This window comes from Xenopus laevis, chromosome 2L (genome assembly GCF_017654675.1).
Source record: "Xenopus laevis strain J_2021 chromosome 2L, Xenopus_laevis_v10.1, whole genome shotgun sequence".
NCBI lineage: Eukaryota > Metazoa > Chordata > Amphibia > Anura > Pipidae > Xenopus > Xenopus laevis.
Genome location: NC_054373.1, coordinates 164487215 through 164508027, shown reverse-complemented (window position 1 = coordinate 164508027; position 20813 = coordinate 164487215). Strand labels below are relative to the sequence as shown.

General features: G+C 38.5%; 1 protein-coding gene across 2 annotated transcripts in view; it reads right to left on the bottom strand.

The window, feature by feature from the left end:
• LOC108707566 (receptor-type tyrosine-protein kinase FLT3) overlaps positions 1-16160 on the bottom strand; it is a 66142-nt gene extending 49982 nt beyond the window's left edge. For both annotated transcript variants that reach the window (XM_041582656.1, XM_041582657.1), the window contains exon 1: positions 16049-16160. In XM_041582656.1, the coding sequence (XP_041438590.1) occupies positions 16049-16145 (97 nt within the window). In that variant the 5' untranslated portion in view covers positions 16146-16160. The remainder of the gene's footprint in view (positions 1-16048) is intronic.
• Positions 16161-20813: the final 4653 nt, after the last annotated feature.

The window sequence follows — 20813 nt, the reverse complement described above, 5'->3', positions numbered from 1 at the left end:
AAAAGTAAAAGACGCCAGCTTTTTTTGGGACTTACAAAATTTTTCAAGTAAAAATTTAAGAAAACCCTATACATTACATTGCACTTCGCCTGGTCTGAGCTGGCGAAAACAAGTCTGGCGGAACAGGTAACGTTGAGTAAAAGGTGCATCTTAGTGAATTTGCGAATAACGCTCTTTTGCCAGAGCGAAACTTCGCCTGGCGTAAAAGTGCGAAGTAGTACTAGAGTCTATCTCCTTCGCTAGCGAAATTACGTCTGTGCCCCTTAGTAAATCGGTGAAGTCCCGAAATGACGTCACGCTGGCGAATTTTCGCTAAAGTTAGTCACTTTGCCCTTGTGAAGTCACCATGTCTCCAGTGAAAATTCAGATAGAGCATCTGTTTGTAGATAAAAAAGGGTTTATAAAAAGTTATACATATCCCATTAAACATGGAATGCAGTGGAGATTTTCATCCAAGAGAAGTTTAAAGACTTGGTTCAAAAAAATATTGATCCCTCGCCCAAAACAGGCCTCAATTCTATCTGACCAATGAGATTTCATCATTCCATAGAATATGCAACAAAATGTGTACCTAGGGATGAGCTTCAGTCTGCCATCTATTTGCCACAAGATGACGTTTAATTATGCCATCTGTTTTACTCCAAAATTGCATGAGAACTGAAAACTACTCAGCAGTACAGTGACAACAAAGTCTAAGGATACAGGAACAGATTTGCAATGATCAACCTGTGCCCTGATTAGAGAAACAACTTCTCCCAATACCTGCTCTTCTCTTATTTATTGTAGCCCAGGACCTCATGATCCCTAATTTTCTGTAAAGAAATCTCATTTTGAAAATTCAGCTACAAATGACTTCTCAGATATTGGCCTCAGTATTTCTCAGAATTGTTGCATCATGGTCTTGCAAACTAAATATCTAAGCCAGTTTGGCAGAAAGAAGTTTGGCAAGAGTTGGTTCTGGCAATCCAGGAAAGCTGACTTCACAATTGTCACGATCGGCACCCTAAATCCAGAACAAGTGCTAGGTTCCCTGGTCTCAGCTCTGCTTCCGCCTGTAGTAGCCGCCTTTCACTTCAGGAGGAGCCCTTCGATAATCGGATGCCGCAAGAGTTCTGGATGAGCAAAGGGGCACAATTGTTTACCAAGGATTTAGGACAGAAGGCCACACAAATCAGGAGGAATAAACGGAATACCTCCCAACTGTCCCGTTTTCAGCGAGACAGTCCCGCTTTTGACAACTCAACCCGCAGTCCCTCGTTTGTACTGGAAAGTCCCGATTTTCTCTGCACTGAACAGCCAGAAGAAGAAACAAAGTTTCTAACTTAATTGGCTTTTGGCAGAGAGCCTAGCTGCTAAGATACTTTTGTAACAATTTTGAGATAAACAGATAAGTAATTGTAACAATATAAGATAACTTGTCTCTTGGGAAAACTTAGACTCACAGCTTAAAGGGTAATTCCCCTTCATTATCAAAACTACAATAATGGAAAAAACTACAGAAATATGTTCAAACTTTCATAACCTGCCAAATTTTGTAAAATGAACATGGTAATTAGGGGGGGGGGTGGCCACAAAAACGGGCATGGTCAAAAAAATTTGCCACTGCTCGCGGCAACTTTTTTGTCCCACTTTTTATTTCCAAAATGTTGGGAGGTATGGAATAGCGGTCAGACTGGCCGAGTCGGTACAGGCAGAGTTCAAGCAACGTCAGACAGGGTAGGATCAGGACTGGAGACTTCAGAATAGTCAGGCAGGCAGGCAAGGATCAGGATTGCAGAGTTCAGAGTAGTCAAGTAGCCAAGCAAGTGTCAAAACCAGGATACACAAAGGAATTCACGTAGAATAAGCACCCGGGAACAAAACAAGTTAGACCTAACAATAGGCCACTAATTAAATTCCGAAGTCCCTTTAAATACCTTTGAATGTCACACCAATGCACGATGATGTCAACACGCCGGCGCGTAAAATCCGAAAGTGCACCCCGCACCATAGAGAAACCGGCAATGGAGGAGTCAAGAACCACATTGCGGGGGTCCCCGCCAGCCACTGGACCACCAGGGTAAGATATCATTACAACAATCTAAGGGGGAATCATTGCATAATTCAGGGAACTTCAACTCAACAATTGCAATGTCTCGACAGCCCAACAACAACAGAAGGCCACAGTTTGGACATCCCTATTATTAAACAGTTATACAATATGTAGTCCTTTGAGCAATGATCCCTATAACAATGGATCCCCACAGCAGAGGTTCTTTGTAATACTCATATACTAGCCATGTGGTTTGTACCAGGTCTAGAACCTATCATAAAATTTACTGGTCACCTATTTGAAAATAAACATTGGATTGGTTGATCTAGGGACTAGGTCCAGAGCAAACTGTAAGACTTTTATAATATTATGGGGCATATTTACTTAGCTTGAGTGAAGGATTCGAATTTCGAAGTATTTTTTTGGCTACTTCGACCATCGAATTGGCTACTTCGACTTTCGACTACGAATTTGAATCAAATGATTCAAACTAAAAATCGTTCGACTATTCGATAGTCGAAGTACTGTCTCTTTAAAAAAAACTTCACCTACTTTGCCACCTAAAACCTACCGAGCACCAATGTTAGCCTATGGGGAAGGTCACCATAGGCTTTCCTAGCTTTTTTTGATCGAAGGAAAATCGTTCGATCGATGGATTAAAATCCTTCGAATCCTTCGATTCGAAGGATTTAATCGTTCGATGGAAATGCAGTAAATCATTCGTCTTCGATATTCGAAGTCAAAGGATTTTACTTTGACGGTCTAATATCGAGGGTTAATTAACCCTTGATATTCGACCAATAGTAAATGTGCCCCTATATGTCTGTAGGAGAATTGAACACTAGCCTTAATCTATACACCATGAATGCTATTTCTAATGAACAATGTTCCTGTAAGGTGACATAATTAATATTTGTGCCCTAGATTTATTTAGAACTTCAGTCCATCTTACAATAGTTTGGTAGTAGCATCCATAATAGCTAAAGAACCTTGTTTTTACCGCTTGTACAGATGACTGTTACTGTGTAAGTACAAGGTCGTAAATTACATGAAACAAGAAATGATGCCTTTGTGATAGACTTCCCTTCGCGGAGTTATTTTCAGAAAAGGCGGCTGTAACTGTCACTACTCCAGCAAGTCCTTCAGCAGGTCACACTTCCCGTTCAGAAGACACTGCCATTTCCTGTGGGATCTAGAGAATGAACTGCGTTCTACAAGCAGGAAGAGAAGGACTGAGGAGACAGAAAGTCAACAGCGTATTCAGTTTAACCCCCGCACTAATCTTCTGACTGCAACTTATAGAAATGAATATAACATTTAGAACAGTTTTTTTAAGTTTGTTCTTTCTGGAAAATGTTCTACAGAATTAAAATATATTTGTCAACTGAAGTACAAAGAAGGATAATGACCTACATTATAGCTTTGTACAGTGCAATCAATAGCTGCTAATGAAAACAAATGAGTTCAAGTATTTAAAAGCCGATAAACACAGTAATTAAAAGCTGGCCATAGATGTAGGGATCCGCTCATTTGGGCATGTCACCAAACGAGCGGATCTCTCCCCGATATGCCGACATTGAAGTGGGCGATATCGGGCTGATCTGATCGTGAGCCCTAAGGCCCAGCGATCGGATCCTGATGGATCTGTTCCCTTATCACTGTGATCCCCGGGCCGCCAGGGATCAGGAACCTTGGCTCTCCAGCTGTTAAGGAACTACAAGTCCCACAATGCAATGAAGGAGCCTTTTGAAGGAGTCTAAAGGCAAATGCATTGTGGGACTTGTAGTTCCTTAACAGCTGGAGAGCCAAGGTTCCTGATCCCTGCGCCTAACCAGTAGCTCTCGAACAACATGTTGCTCACCAACCCCTTGTCTGTTGCTCCCAGTGGCCTCAAAGCAGGTGATTATTTTTAAAATCCAAGTTCGGAGGCAAGTTTTAGTTGTATAAAAACCAGATGTACTGCCAAACAGAGTCTCCTGTAGTCTGCCAGTCCTCCTAGTGGCTACCAAATAGTCAAACTCATTCTTTTTTGGCAGGAACTTTTTCCATGCTTGTGTTGCTCCCCAACTCTTTTTACAATTGAACGTGGCTCACGTGGGACCCTTGCATTTGCAGATTTTATCGATAGCTGCCCCTGATTTGTGTTAAGTGAATCAGTCAGCCATGTGCCGAAGGTGAAGCCATTCCAACACAAACGCAAAAGCGAAAAAGTGTTCAGTAGCGCCTAACATGCGAAATACCAAAACAGATGTTAAAGACAACAAGGCAAAAAGGCTAAAGGTAAACAGGGATTTGTGTCCATATTGGTGCATGATGCTAAGTGCTAGGATCTCATCAGTCTTTAAATTGAATAAAGCAACTCTGTAAGCTCAGCAGCCATGGACACCTGTAACTGAACCTCATACAAATTAATATAAATCATGGGAGGATAGGTATAGAATGTCATGTGCATCTATATCAGCAGGGGTCAGAGAGAGATAGAGACATACAGTAGCTTTAAAGAAAGAAGACCCTGGTACTACTGCGGATCCCAGGAATTACTGAGGGTTCAATAGGGCACTGACTAAATTGATTTTGCTATGGGGCCCAGCAACTCGATCATGCTCGTTGCCAATGATACATGCATACATGCAAATATGTGCAAATGCAGTAACCCACAGCAACCAAGAAAATCCCTTTGATTAATTTAGCACAGTTCCTGTTTTATAGAAACTACATCTGAAACACTCCTCATAGTTCAGCAAATATGAACCCACCAGTCTGCAGTTACTCTGCTGCACAATTTACTTGTCATTTCCTTTCAGAACACGATTTTCTTTTTCACAACATCAACACTAGAGGAAGATATGCTGATAAACATGCTCATGCCAACAGGCTAATTAGCCAGGAATGAGATTCCACTAAAGAGGCCAAGTGAACCCCAATAATCGAAAGGGGTTGTGCACCTATTAAATAACTTTTAGAGAGTAATATTCTGAGACAATTGGTTTTCATTTTTTTTTTTATTATTTGTGGTTTTTGAGTTATTTAGTATTTTATTCAGCACCTCTCCAGTTTGCAATGTCAGCCATCTGGTTGCTAGTGTCTAAATTACCTTAGCAAACATACACTGATAAGAAACTGGAATATAAATAGGATAGGGCCTGCATAGAAAAAAGTAGTAATATATTTGTAGCCTTAAAGAGCATTTGCTTTTACAATGGGGTCAGTAAACCCCAATTTGAAAGCTGGAAAGAGTCAGAAGAAGACAAATAATTAAAAGAAAACTATGAAAAATAAATAATGAAGACCAGCTGAAAAGTTGCTTAGAATTGGCCATTCTATAACATACTAAAAGTTAACTTATATTGTTCATATGGGTCTTTGGAGTGGTACTATATTGCACAAAGTGGGCTCTACATTACAGGGCTGTCCAACAAAAGGCCACTTATAAGCTTTGTATAATTTCATTAAATTCAGAAACCCAAACACGTGGTATAGTTGACTTGAAAGTCCAACCTATGGTCATGAAATAAGGACAGGTATAGGAAAACTTTGTTAGTGTTAATATATATATTGCATCAAATAAACAGTCACCCCAAATCTCACCCTAATTGACCTTCAAGCGGAGGGTTTTATGTAGATTAATTTGGAACCTGCAACCCTCCCAAATGATTTGATATGTTACAAAATAGGTGTAATAGCTTGTTAAGGGTTGATAACAATTAGCAGAATAATATTAGCAACTTTTAATTACCCATGCACATCCTGGTTTGACCTTTCAGGTGTTTGTATTAGAACAAATAACGAAAATCTCCTCTTCGTCTGGGTGACTAATCTCCCCAAAACTGCCTCCCCACAGGCTAAAATGTAAATCGCTGGCGGGATAGCACTTGTTTTCTGAAGTCGCCCAAAGTTGCCTCATGAGGAAACTTTGGGGCGACTTCAGAAAACTAATCGCTCTGTGTGCCATCCTGCCAGGGATTTACATATTAGCTGGGGGGAGGCACTTTGGGGAGATTAGTCGCCCAGAAGAAGAGATTTGTTGCCGGGCAACTAATCTCCCCGGATCTGCCTGTGTGCCCTGACCCTAACTAGCCTTCACACTGAGGGTTGTATGTAGATTAACTTGGAACATGCTACCCCCCAAAATGATTTTCTAACAATTAGCAGAATAAGATTTGCACCTTTTAATTACCCATGCACATCCTGATTTGGCCTTGTGTCTGTTCCTGACTACGTTTTCTTGTTGCTGAATATGCCTTTGCTCGATCCTTGTCTAATACACTGGAATTCTCTCTTTCTTATGTTTAGGTTCCCGGGTGATCACACAGCAGAAAGTACAGTGGTCCCAAAGGGGTGTAGATAAAGTCGGTGTCGGCAGGGGTCCCCTGCTTCACTAAACAGGTTTTTTTCAAGCAGTTCCAGGGCTCCCGATTCCCAGCTTATTATAGATGCATGCAGCCTAGCTACCATTGAGTGAGAAATATGTGTTTAAATAGAACAATATTAGAGCTATCTGGATAAAGGGTTTCTGGATAATGGATCCCATACCTCTCCGGTGTCCATAAAATTACGATTAACATTTTCCTATTTTGTACAATTACAGTGACATCAATTAAAAATGCAGTGTTGTTGTTTTATTTGCTTTGCTAAGCTTTCTTTTCTCAATCACACTGATGTGGGGTTGATTTCCTGCGATGGTAGATAAAAGCTTGGCCATAAAGCATGACAGAACTGCTGCTATGTGAGAAAAACACAGGAGACCGTTTGACTGAATTTCCCTGTGTGCAACCACAATAATGATATCTTATAAACGCATCATTTAGAAAACAGCTTTCCAAAACTTCACAAACAACACACATTAGTTTTCAGGCACAGTTGTGGATAGGCAATATCCATATGCCTGTTGACTTATAGCTCATGTAGAGAAGTTTGAGTTCCTCTCAGGGGTGCTGTGCCAGAACCAAATTTGGCTTTTCTTGCACAGAGAACTCAATCGATCTTCTTTGTGCTGTCGTGGACCCCCAGACCAAACCCAGGCGGCAAATTTATTTGCCCTAGACATAAATAATGCTTCTTGGGTGTTATTGCTTAGAAGCCCTGGAGCAAACTTTGCACCTGTAAAGATGTTAGGGGTCATTTACTTATCACAGGGGTGCAAGAATCATGAACACAAAATAACTTAATCCTGAAATCCTTTTTTTTGAGCAGTTATGGCCACTCGGACTTGCAGCCCACAGCAACCAATCAGATGTCTTGTTATTTTATTTGACTTATAAATAATGCTTCTTGTGTGTTGCTGCTGGAGCAAACGTTGAACCTCTAAAGACATTAGGGGGGAAATTTACTAAAACTCGCCAGCAATGGCTTTGCACCCATCGCTACACTTCGCATGGCGAAAATTCCTTCAACGCTAATCTACTAAAATGTGAGGTTGTGTAGAGGGCACCGAACGCTGGCGAATTCTGGCTAGTTTTACTTTGGGAATCAAAGGGCAGATTCACTAGTGTTCATTTATGCCTAGCAAAACTATTTAGAGGTCTTCACTCAGGCTAATTTGCATACGGCAGGAAATGATGAAGTTAAATGGACGTATATGTTGCAGCAAATACATTACATTACACAAGAACCTTAATAAAGAAAAGAGAGTTGTTATAATGCCCTACACATGAGCCCACTGTATAGTTAATGTTCCATATGTTACAAAATGTATGGGGAACCCGGTTACCCAAAAACATTTTTAAGGACTTTTGCAGGCTAATGTGCCATCGTTTTTTGGGACCTAGAAACTTTTTCCACTAAAAATATGATGTAACAGAAGATTGAGGAAGATCTATGCACTCCAGTGCACTTCCCCTGGTCTGAGCTGGCGAAGGCAAGTCTGGCGAAAGAGGTAACGTTCAATAAAATCCGCATCTTAGTGAATTTGCGAAGTAACGTCCATTTGCCAGAGAGCAATTTCGCCAGAGAGCTAGTGTCTTTCCCTAGTGAAGTTACGCCTGCGCCTGTTAGTAAATCGCCGAAGTGCCTAAAAACGGTAACGCTGGTGAATCGTCGTCAGCATTAGTCACTTCGTCCTTTAGAAAATCTGCCCCTAGGAGTCATTTACTAACCCCAGGGTGCAAGAGTACTATTCAGAGCAAAATGTTTCCCTTAAAGGAATTGTTCAGTATAAAAATAAAAACTGGGTGAATAGGCAAAATAAAACATTTTTCCATATAGTTACACCACTGAGCATGTGATATAACAGTACTACAATATTGCTTTAGTAATTATCCTTGTTCCTTTAGGTATGGTCTGTTAGTATTGTTCAATTCTCTGCATATACAGTAAATTGAATGCACGTGTGTGTGGGAGGAAGTACACCTACAACATAAATAGGAAAGAAGATAGGTGCTAGCCATAAAGCAAAACAACAAGATCTATTTAAATGCTCACTGAATGCAAGCAAACATTATTACGCATAGGTTAATGAAGGCACCTCTAATACAAATAGCCACACATAGATGTAAATGGTGCACTACAAGTGTAAACAATTTTAACACCTTCTATATTAATATGATGTTTTACTGCCTCCGGCGTTTGCAGACATCAGCTTGAGCAAAATGTGCTATTTTGGGTTCTCTAAATCAAAGTGTGTCCTGTAGAGTTGTATGTATATCTCCCTCGCAACCATGAATAAGAATTATGCAAAGTTTGCCAACAGTTTGTCTAATCAACTGGTATGGGTTACAACTATGAACCATGCCTAAGCATTGATGCATAGAAATGCTGTACAGGTATGGGATCTGTTATCCAGAATGCTTGGGACCTGGGGGTTTCCGGATCTATAATATAGAATGCTCGGGACCCTGGTCTTTTTGTAATTTGGATCTTCATGGCTTAAGTCTACTAAAACATCATTAAATAAACCCAATAGGCTGGTTTTGTTTCCATTGTGGATTAATGATATCTTAGTTGGGATCAAGTACAAGGTACTGTTTTATTATTACAAAGAAAAATGAAAGCATTAAAAATTTGGATTATTTGATTACAATGGGGTCTATGGGAGACAGCTTTTCCTCAATTCGTAGCTTTCTGGATAACGGGTTTCCGGATAACAGATCCCATACCTGTATTTTATATACAGGTATGCAATCTATTATCCAGAAAGCTTGGGACCTGGGGTATTCCAGATAAGGAATCTTTTTTCTTAACTTGGATCTCCATACCTTAATGGGTCTGTGTATCATGCTATGTAAAAAGTGGATTGAAACAGTACCGGTGATGTTACTCATAGAGACCATTCACAACTTTGTATTGTTACTGTTGAAATCGAATTGCTGATTGGTTGCTCGGGACAACATCACCGGTAATGCTTCACTCCAATATAGCCTCTAATGGAGATGGCCTTGCACAATTTGAAGATTGCTGGATAATGGATTACGGATAATATCATTACTATAAAACAATAAAACATATATTGCTTACGAATGCAATTGGTTATTGTATTGTAATGGCTGTACCAGGCTGGAGGTTGAGCAGCCTTGTAATGGAGTTTATAGCAGTTCCCCAATTAGCATCTTGTTATTGTGCTTGATTCTGAGCTTTGAGAAGGAGCCAGCACTTTGAGAAAGCGACTGTTTTTCCACCTCCCATTATACTTCAATATGACCCAAGTTGTGCTCCCTAGCCCCTAGTGGTAGACAAGAGAATAGCACGCAAGCAGGAAAAAGCAGGGTTTTTTCTGCTTGCGTGCTATTCTCATGTCTACCGCTAGGATGCACTGCTTGGGTTGTTAGCAATGCAAACAAATCCTTCAGCAGAGGTGTCAGGGAGCTGCTATCTGGTTAGCGACCCATAGTCGTGTTGATAGACTGCTGGAGTGGGGGAAGGGTGGGGGTGATATCACTCTGGCTGAGGGCACCTAGGAAATGGACATCATGTCTAGCCCTATGCCAAATTCAAAATTAAATATAAAAAAAGTGTTTGCTCTTTTACAAAACAGATTTCAGTGCAGGATTCTGGTGGATCAGCACTATTAACTGATGAGTTTTGAGAAAAAAAACACGTTTTCCCGCGACAGTATCCCTTTCACTTTTAGTAGGTTATAGAATGCCCTATTCCTAGCAACTTTGCAATTGGTTTTCATAGTTTTTTTTATTTTTTTTATAGTTTTTGCATTATATGCTTTCTTCTTCTTCTGTTTCTTTCCAGGTCTCAAGTGGGGGTCACTGATCCTGGCAGCCAAAAGCTATTGCTCTCTGAGGCTATAACATTATTATTATGTTACTTATATGTTATTATGTTACTTTTTATTACTTATCTTTCTATGCAGGCCCTCTCCTATACATTCTGTTATATTGCCCTAGACATGAGCACAGTGTATAGTTTATGTGCCATATGTTAGTAAATGTAGGGGGGGAAAAATGTATGCTCTTTTGCAGCCTATCACCCTGAAAAAGGAAAATACGCCAGAGTTTTTTGGGGCGAAGTACCGCTAGAGTCTATCTCTTTCACTAGCAAAGATACGCCAGCAACCGTTAGTAAATCGGTGAAGTTCCAAAATGACGTCACTCAAATTTTCGCCAGTGTTAGTCACTTCGCCCTTTAGTAAATTGCCCCCATATCTTTCAATACACCTCAAGCAATGTAACACCTAAAAAAAAACCACATGGAATTCATGTGGAAATCTTGGTACACTAATGAAACTTTCAGTAACAATGCCTTATCTTTACATACAGTTTTAGAACCTTGGCATGTTAATAATCTGACCAAGAGGTGGCAGCATTTTACCAACCTGGCAGTCAAAGTATGGCTCTTTCAAGGAATCCATATGGTTATTGGTTATAAATGTAGTGTCTTATATCGTATTTTGGTGGCTTGTTGCTTATTGACAATAACAGCTTCACTACAATGTCCCTAATTGTAATCTCTAAAGTGCATAGTATTCTATATCTTTTGCACCTTGCTGTGATATGCATTGTTGTTTGATATCAATATAATAACATGATCATGCAGTAACGTTAATTCTTGCACTCCATTTCTGTCTATTAATGTAATACATAGCAATATGTATACTCTGATGTCTGAGAGTTAGGGTCATAATAATGCCATACACCACTCAAGCCTTAAAGTATTCATATTGATTAAATATCTAATATGATACATCAGCTTTGTGCTGGAGCCAATGGAACTAGTCTAGTCTTATGGTTTATGGTGTGTATATTATAGACCACAGGTCATTGTGGTTCACACAACAGAGACCAAGAAAGGAAAAGAGGAATACAGAGTAAGCAAATAAAGAAGCCAGAATGTACAATAAATACAAGTAACAAAACTAGTAAGTTTTAATGCAAAATGAGTTATTGAAAGGTGTGGTTTACCCTTAAAGGGATCCTGTCATCAGAAAACATGTTTTTTTTCAAAACACATCAGTTAATAGTGCTACTCCAGTAGAATTCTGCACTGAAATCCATTTCTCAAAAGAGCAAACAGATTTTTTTATATTCAATTTTGAAATCTGACATGGGGCTAGACATTTTGTCAATTTCCCAGCTGCCCCAGTCATGTGACTTGTGCCTGCACTTTAGGAGAGAAATGCTTTCTGGCAGGCTGCTGTTTTTCCTTCTCAATGTAACTGAATGTATCTCAGTGAGACATGGGTTTTTACTATGGAGTGTTGTTCTTAGATCTACCAGGCAGCTGTTTTCTTGTGTTAGGGAGCTGTTATCTGGTTACCTTCCCATTGTTCTTTTGTTTGGCTGCTGGGGGGGAAAAGGGAGGGGGGCGATATAACTCCAACTTGCAGTACAGCAGTAAAGAGTGATTGAAGTTTATCAGAGCACAAGTCACATGACTTGGGGCAGCTGGGAAATTGACAATATGTCTAGCCCCATGTCAGATTTCAAAATTGAATATAAAAAAATCTGTTTGCTCTTTTGAGAAATGGATTTCAGTGCAGAATTTTGCTGGAGCAGCACTATTAACTGATGCATTTTGAAAAAAAATTTTTTCTCATGACAGTATCCCTTTAATCTGTGCTTCTTTTGGATAGTATAGAAGCTATAAATATCATTTGGAACTATTTTAAGCATCCTAGGTTTACTGGCAGTCACATGAGTTGGGTCAGCTAAAGAGAAATAGAGGGCCTCAGCAAACTGCGAAGATAGAGCTACTAGGAACCTTTAATGTGTTAATATCTGCCTTCTGCAATTACTGTATTCCGAGATGCTAGTGGTTGTCCTTTTTGCCATTTCCAGCAACTTTTACACAACTCCTATTATGCCAGTGTTGTGTTTCTCTATCAGGTAAACTTGAACATGAATGAATATCACTCCATATTCACTGAACTGATAAATAAGGGCTAGGCCCAACAATGGACTCAGAATTGTGCCCATCAAAATGCTATGCATGGGCAGCCTGCTTGCAGAGAAGTGAGCCAAGGCAGGAAGAGAAGTGCAAAAAACATGCTGGGTAGCACAAGTTTTTTTGTATTAAGAACCCTTGCACTTAGTAAATTATCCAATGGCTCATCTAGGTTCAGGAGGATGAAGCCTAATTTATAGTTCAGTGATAATAAGCTCTGAATGCAATATTATATGAACAGGATTTAGTGCTGACGAATGCTGCAAGACATTGCTTGCTGCTGGAATTCTGTCCCATTGACTTCAGTGGACTAAACCATGTCCTACATAAAAATCACAATGAAAATGACAGTGGGTAGATTTTTCAAATTGAGTGAAATGTCTATTTTCACGTGATTTACCAAGAGCAATTTACTTTTTGAGCAATGACACAGCATTTGTAGCGTTTTCTCAGAAAAAGAAAAGTCCCTTTTTCATTGCCCTTAAAGAGAATATTTTGTGAAAATGAATATACGCTTCATCTCACTGAGATAAGAAACATGAGAGATGTATTCTAGCTCACTCTTTCACATTAACCAGAAAAACTGTCTCCCTTTGTGCAGGATTTGTGCCGGAGTCAGTTACTTTGTTAGATTTTGTTTGTTCTTGAGTCAGTTATTCAAGTTAGCTCTGACACATCTGCACATAGAAAAGGGAGTCCCCCTAAAGGATATTACATTTACCTGTTGATCAAAATCTGAGCCCGACTCTGAGAAACGTTGTTTCATTGCTTAGAGGATGATAACAAATAGTAACTTAAATATGTTAGAAACTAATATTGTTGAACTGCTGTGGGGTTGCCATACTTGGTTTATATAATTACTTTGTTAGATGGGTACCCAGGCTTCCTGCTTTGCCAGAGGCCCCATCTATACGAACTTCAGTTTTGTGAAAGTCTGTTGCTATTTTAATTAGTGAACCCTCCTATAAACAGAATTATGAAAGCCCAAACCTGTAAAGAGACCAAAGATATTTCCTTAAAATGGCTCTTAGTAAAAATAACAATACCATGAAATAGTGCTCATTTCTACCTGAAAACCAGAATGTTCAGCATTATGAGGAACTGTTACTTCAAATATGAGAGTTTCAGAATGACACAATATCATGAAAAAGAAGCACCAAAGAAAGAAATATAACCTGTTGTTTAACCCCTTCTCAGCATAAGCAGGCTGCAACTGGGATTTTTCATTCTGATTTCAGAAGATGGCCATACAATGGCCAAAACATGCTGGTATCCAACCAACTGACCGCAGGCTGAATGGACGGATATTATAGAAGGGGCCATTTGTTGTATGCCCACCTGATATTGTTCCGTTCATCTCTGGTGAAGAAGAGGGGAACTACAGTCCAGCCTGATGGCTATTTAGGGTGATACTTAGGGAGAATGACAATATATTCTCCTACATACCCCTGAAATCCTAGTTTGAAGATCAATTTAGGTGAGATTTCTGTTGCCGTCCTGGATATTCTTGAAAATATGATTGGTACAACCATGTTTTTTACTTAATTTGGAAACTTTTTATGAGCTAAGGGATGGTCCTAAACAAATATTTTACCTCAAAGCGGGGCTTAAACTGAAACATTCCAACAACCACTGGCAATTACATATTTAAAAATATTCCACTTGGTATTTATTTTGTTGGGTTTTTGTATTTTTTATCTTTTTCATTTTCCGCTCCCCAGTGAAGAATTAAAACTGATAGCTGGATTATAGGCATATGTATCATGTTAGGCTTATGTTGATGCCACAATGAAGAACTAAAAGATGAGGGTCTGCAAAAAATTAAGCAGTCTGCTTCTGCTGGATCTATCACTGACCCTGACCCTTTCTTCAAGGAAGCTTAGAACATGCAAACACTATGGTTTGATTTCATCAACAGCCAATCAAGTTTCCCATATTGTATTTTGTTGTAGTGTGGGAAGATAGTATTAGGAGGAAACCCACACAAACATGGGTAGAACATACAAACTCCTTGCATATAGTGCCCAGGTCTAGAGCTTACCTTAGATCAGTGATTCCCAACTAGTGGCTCATGAGCAACATGTTGCTCACCAACCCCTCAATGTTGCTCCCAGTGGCCTCAAAACAGGTGCGTATTTTTAAATTCCAGGCTTGGAGGCAAGTTTAGGTTGCATAAAAAACAGGTGTACTGCCAAACAGAGTCTCCTGTACGCTGAGAGTTCACTTAGGGGCTACACAATGGCCAATCAGAGCCTTTATTTGGCATCCCCAGGAATATTTTTCATGCTTATGTTGCTCCCCAACTCTTTTTACATCTGAATGCTGCTCACGGATGAAAAAGGTTGGGGACCCCAGACCTAGACAATAGTATTCCAAGGCAAGTGTGCCACCTCGACATGCTATCCAAGCAGATGCTGTCTTGGACAACAACTGGGTGACCACAATACTAACAGAAAATAAATGATAAGTGAAAAAGTGTATTAAATCACTTTCCATATTTCAGCCAAATACACATAGAACTAAACCACTTGCACAGCGAGAGTTATTTAGGCTGTGATAACACCTTATACTGTGGTTAAGTACTGTTTTGTCAAGACGGGCCCCACCACATTCTATTTTATTTTAAGTAATAGCATTGAAAAAGTTTGATTTTAGAACCCAAATGACATTTGCAAAGGTTGGATGATTGGGAAAAAAATATGAAGAAAATAAAACTAAATTGGTCACATTAAAGCATTTCTAAGAACCTCTTGTACAGTTTGCATGTATTTATATAAAAAGCTTCACTTGCCCCTCTAAGGCAGTAGTTGTTGGACCTCCAAGTAGGGTATGAACTGAGAAACTCCAACTTTTGGTCATATTTCCTCACAAGGTTACAGACACAAAAAATATTGCTATTTCAGCAATAGTTTAAAAAATATCAAGGACTTCAGATAAGTTGCCACACCAAACATTTCTCTAAACAAGACTTTCATGTAGGAGAGCAACCAAGACTAAGTTCACCTTAGCTGACCTTCAGGCTGAGCCTCAACTGCCACTGCTCCAAGTCCCTGTAGGGAGCCCAGCCCTATAGTTTGGGAACCACTGCCCTAAGGTACATACGTTTAGAGTGGTCTGTCTGAGAACCAAGCTTGGACATCTAAGATCCTACAGACACTACAACTTTATTACTAACACAAAAATCCACCCAAAATATCTGTACAATCATATTTCCTCAGTCCATGGATGATTCCACTAGGAAATTTCCACTGAAAATGAAAACTACCTAAATAAATTTCATTATTCTCTAGGCAGCTATTTACCCAAAATACTATAGAAGATCTGAAAATTTTTGCTGCCAAGTGCAACAGATTGCAGCATTTTCTTGTCTCTTAACAGTTGAATTGGTATAGTGGCACTGATATCAGTTATGAAAATTGTAATTCCTTTTCCCCTTAAAATTTGCAAGTGTCAAGATTGATTTATTTCCAAAGTAAGGAATTAATTTACGATTGCAGCATCAAAGTCGCTCGTTTGAGCAAACCCTTATAATAATTTTTAAAAATTACCACTTGCAAAAAGCTAAAACAGAAAACGGATGCAAATAAGTTTCTTAGAACCATAAGCCACCTTTATAGTAATAAGCACGTAGCCATTAGTCACCCCAAAGTTGTGGCTCTATCAAAGTGCCATTGAGATTTATCTTACCTTGAAGCCAAAATCCAGGCCTTGCCGAGCAGATATTCTTCATGTTGCTCGCTCTGTATAGACTGCTTAGTATGACTTCAAGTTGTGCAGCAGGCATCTGCAGGTCACCTCCCTATCCAGAGACGTCAAAAAAAGAAAAACCCACAAGCACCTATTTTTTTTTTTAAGTCAGCAACAAACTTCTCCATTTTTAAACCTCTGGGGTCTGCATCAGTCCGTCATAAACAAGAACAATAAGGAAATACAATGCTTAAAAGAAAAGTAGGGTTGCAAATATATCATGTGATATATAATGCACAGACTGTGATAGTTATAGTATCCAAAGTGCATGGTAAAAGTATATATATATTTTTTACCCATTAGAACTACTATGTGGTTTTTGGTCTTATTTGCATATGTCACTGAAGCCTGTACCGAACATGTCAAGATTTGTTTGCCATTAAAATGTGTACTAACCACTTTTGTAAGCTTTATTTTTGCACTTGTGAAACAAAGCTCTGCCACGGTTACATGGTCTGCCTGGATTGCTTTTCACAGCCCAATATACAATTGTGCAGGAAAAGTATGAGAGACAACTGGAGGATTTGAACTACAACATGCTAAAACATAGGAGAAGTCCACATTCCCTTTGGTCTGAAGCATTCACAATATTCTATCTATTGTGAATTATACCTTCTTATTAAGAGGTGCATTTATATCACGGATGCAGGGTGTATATAGTACATAATGGGACAGGAAAGCTTGCTACTTTACTCAGATTATAAACTGTTAAATTGAGTAAACTGTCTCTGCACCAAAGACAATGTAGTAGAGTGCTGTGCAAATCATCACCTACCTGATGCTATCCAAATGATCCCCAACTAATCTTCCTTTAAAATTTGGAATAAAGAAGTGACCCCTATTTGAAAGCTGGAATGATATAGAAATAAAGGGTAGAATATTTGAAAACTATAAAAAAAATTAATATAAAGACACATTGCAAGGAATAGGATATTCAATAAAATATTAAAAGTTAAGATAAAGGTAAACCACTCCTTTAAGACCCAACGACATTTTATTTTTTGAAGCTACTAGTCCTTAATACACATGCATGTGGTGCGGGTCCGGCTTTTTGATTCCAAAAATCTGAAAAAGTTCTGGGGGAAAAAAAGCACGACTTTTTCGGAATTTATTATGCAACAAAACTGCAACAATTCCGAATACGAAAATATTCCGGATAAAAGCTGTTGAAATCATAGTAAAACAGTAAGTTAGGTTTAAAAAAGACACGTCCATCAAGTTCAACCTTTTAACTTTTTTTAACCTGCCTAACTGCCAGTTGATAAAGAAGATGGTAAAAAACCCCATCTGAAGCCTCTCCAATTTGCCTCAGAGGGGGAAAATTTGTTCCTGACTACAACATGGCAACCGGAATATTCCCTGGATCAACTTGTACTATGAGCTATCTCCCATAACCCTGTATTCCCTCACTTGCTAAACACCATCCAACCCCTTCTTAAAGCTATCTAATGTATCAGCCTGTACCACTGATTCAGGGAGAGAATTCCACATCTTCACAGCTCTCACTGTAAAAAACCCCTTCCGAATATTTAGGCGGAATCTCTTTCTTAATATCACCCCTTAAGCGCCTCTTCTCCAGCATGAACATCCCCAACTTGGCCAGCCTTTCCTCATAGCTAAGATTTTCCATACCTTTTCCCAGCTTATTTGCCCTTCTCTGTACCCTCTCTAATACAATAATGTCCTGTTTGAGTGATGGAGTCCAAAACTATACGGCATATTCCTGATGGGGCCTTACAAGTGCTCTATAAAGTAGAAGAATAACCGCTTCCTGCCGTGACTCTATGCCCCTTTTAATACAGCTCAAGACCTTATTTGCCCTTGATGCTGCTGACTGGCATTGCTTGCTACAGCCAAGTTTATCATCTAGAATAACTCCAAGGCCCTTTTCCATAATGGATTTGCCTAGAAGTGAATCGTAGATGTCCCTTACTACAACTGTAAGATCTTTGTTTGATTTATGGTTTTAGAGATTTTAAGGTATTTTTGTGCGACAATACATATAAGTTGCAGTTTAACCTTCTTTTCTGCGACTTTTGTGCTTTTTCAGTTTCGATTTTTTTAATACATTTCGGGGCAGATTTATCAAGGGTCAAAGTGAATTTGAGGGAATTTTCGAAGTAAAAAAATTTGAAGTAATTTTTTGGATAATTCGACCATCGAATAGGATACTACGACTTTGACTCTAAGTAAAATAGTTCTAATATTCGACCATTCGATAATCAAAGTACTGTCTCTTTAAAAAAACTTCGATTTCAATACTTCGCCAAATTAAACCTGGCGAAGTGCTATGTTAGCCTATGGGGACCTTCTAGAGCATTTTTTTGGCAAGTTTTTGGAAGTCGAAGTAAAATCATTTGATCGATCGCTGAAATCCTTCGAACCGTTCGATTCGAAAGATTTAATCTTTCGATCAAACGGTTTTACTTTGACCGCAGGATACCCAAATTCGATAAAAAAATTTGACTTTGATATTCGAAGTATAAGTATTTCAATTCGATGGTCGAATTTTCGAAGTATTTTTAACTTCGAAATTTGACCCTTGATAAATCTGCCCCCTTTATGATGTTCATGGTTTTAGAGATTGTGAGTTTAGTCATAGTTTTTAGAGTACGGGACGGCTCGATACACGCAGGCCCCCTGGGTGGGGCGGGTTTGGACCAACCTCGCTGCACCATTTACGGGTCGCGACCTTAGACTGTCGGCTTCTTGTTTTAATGTAGAACTTAATTTAGAGATATTCCTGGAACATGGGAGTAACTTGACCACTTCCCCAGTTGCACGTATGCATGTAAGAACAGATAAATATATTCTTCCAGTTTTCTGCAATGCAAAAAAAAATATTTTTTCAGTAGTTTTGACTTGCAACAAGCACAACATTTAGAGGCAGATCCTACTAAGGTTCAAATGGTAATTTTCGAGTTGGTTTTTGGTCATAACTCACAATTTTGAGTTTAAAACCACCATGCCCCTGGAAGTATCTTGAATTCGAAAGGTTGACACCTAAAACCTGTCAAGTTCATTTAGAAGTCAATAGCAGAGGTCCGCTGACCTATTTGAAGAAGTTAATAGCCTTCCTGACATTAGATTTTTTTTTCAGAGGAAAACTCGATTCAAATTGCGTTTGAATTCGATTCGAGTTTTCGGTCGTTAACATTTGTTCAAATTTTAGATGTTCGAGTTTTTTCAAAAAGAAGGTACCATACGAGTTGTGAGTACATTTGCGTTTATTAGAGTGAAAAAAAAAAAACTCACATAAACTCTAAAATTCAACCTTTGATAAATAACCCCCTAAAGGTCACACCAAGAGGGTTATTTATTAGAATACCAAAAACGATAAAATCGGAATTTTTTGTGAAATTTTTTTTCTGGATTTATTATACCCCGAGGATGGAAAAAGTCCATATCGTTTTCTATAGCAAGTACATTATTTCCTATTGTATTAACACTCAATTACACCAAAAATGAGTGACTGTATTATAAAAATAAACCACATAACAAAAGATAATTTTCTGCCACAAGAACTCTCTCTCTTTTGTCAGTTTAGTAGACAATGGACTAAACTGTACAAAAATATGCATTTATTCTGAATATAATTGCTGATTACAAATGTACAACTTTTCACTTTTTTTTTTACACTGACTTTATTAATGGGTTAGTTCACCTTTAAGTTAAATTTCGGTTTGGTATTCGGCTGAATCTTTCACAAAGTATTTTGGAAGAATCCTAAAATAGAAGATTTGATGCAACCCCACAAATTACACAATAATATGTTTAAAGTTGATAATTCCAGGTTTCTACAATTCCTTATTTCACTGTAAGGATTACAAAACGTTGTTATTGCATTAGGAACATAATGTCCTTTTTAGAACTGAAAAAAAATTACAAAAAAAATTACTGAAGTCTAGACTTAAAACTTTGTAGTACATCCATTGAAATTAATAACTGAAATCAAATATATACCTTATGTGGATTTACATCTTGACTCACTGTTGGCCACTAGTGATGAGCGAATTTTTTACTCTATCCATGGATTCTCGGCGAAATTCCCTATTTTGCCATCTGCAAATCTTTTTGTAAAAATTGTCACACATAAAGAAAATGTTGACACCCATTGACTTCAGAGTGTTTTTTTTGCCGTTTCATTCATTTTTTTCCCGCAGTTTTGCAAATTTTTCGGCGAAGTGGGACAGATTCACTCTTCGCTACTGCCCACTTCTATAAAGATATATCCTCCCAAAATTAATATTTGAGCAACAGATACTTTATATCAAATTAAATGGCATATTAAAGAATCTTATCAAACTGGAATATTATAATTATTATTATATTTAAGTAAATATTTTCCTTTTACACATCTTGCCTTGAACCACCATTTCGTGATGGTCTGTGTGCTGCCTCAGAGATCACCTGACCAGAAATACTACAACTCTGACTGTAACAGTAAAAAGTGTGGAAGCAATAGACAGTGTTAATTGGCTCATGTGACCTAACAAGTATGGTTTGTTTGGTATGGGGAGGCGGCCCTTATTTTTTAAAATGGCACATACAACTAAAAAAGTATATTATTATGAAAATGGTTTATTTAGATGAAGAGGGTTTTACATATGAGCTGTTTTATGCAATATATTTTTACAGAGACCTACATTGTTTGAGGGGTATAGTTTTCCTTTAAAGTGGACTTGTAACCAAGACACAAAAATCT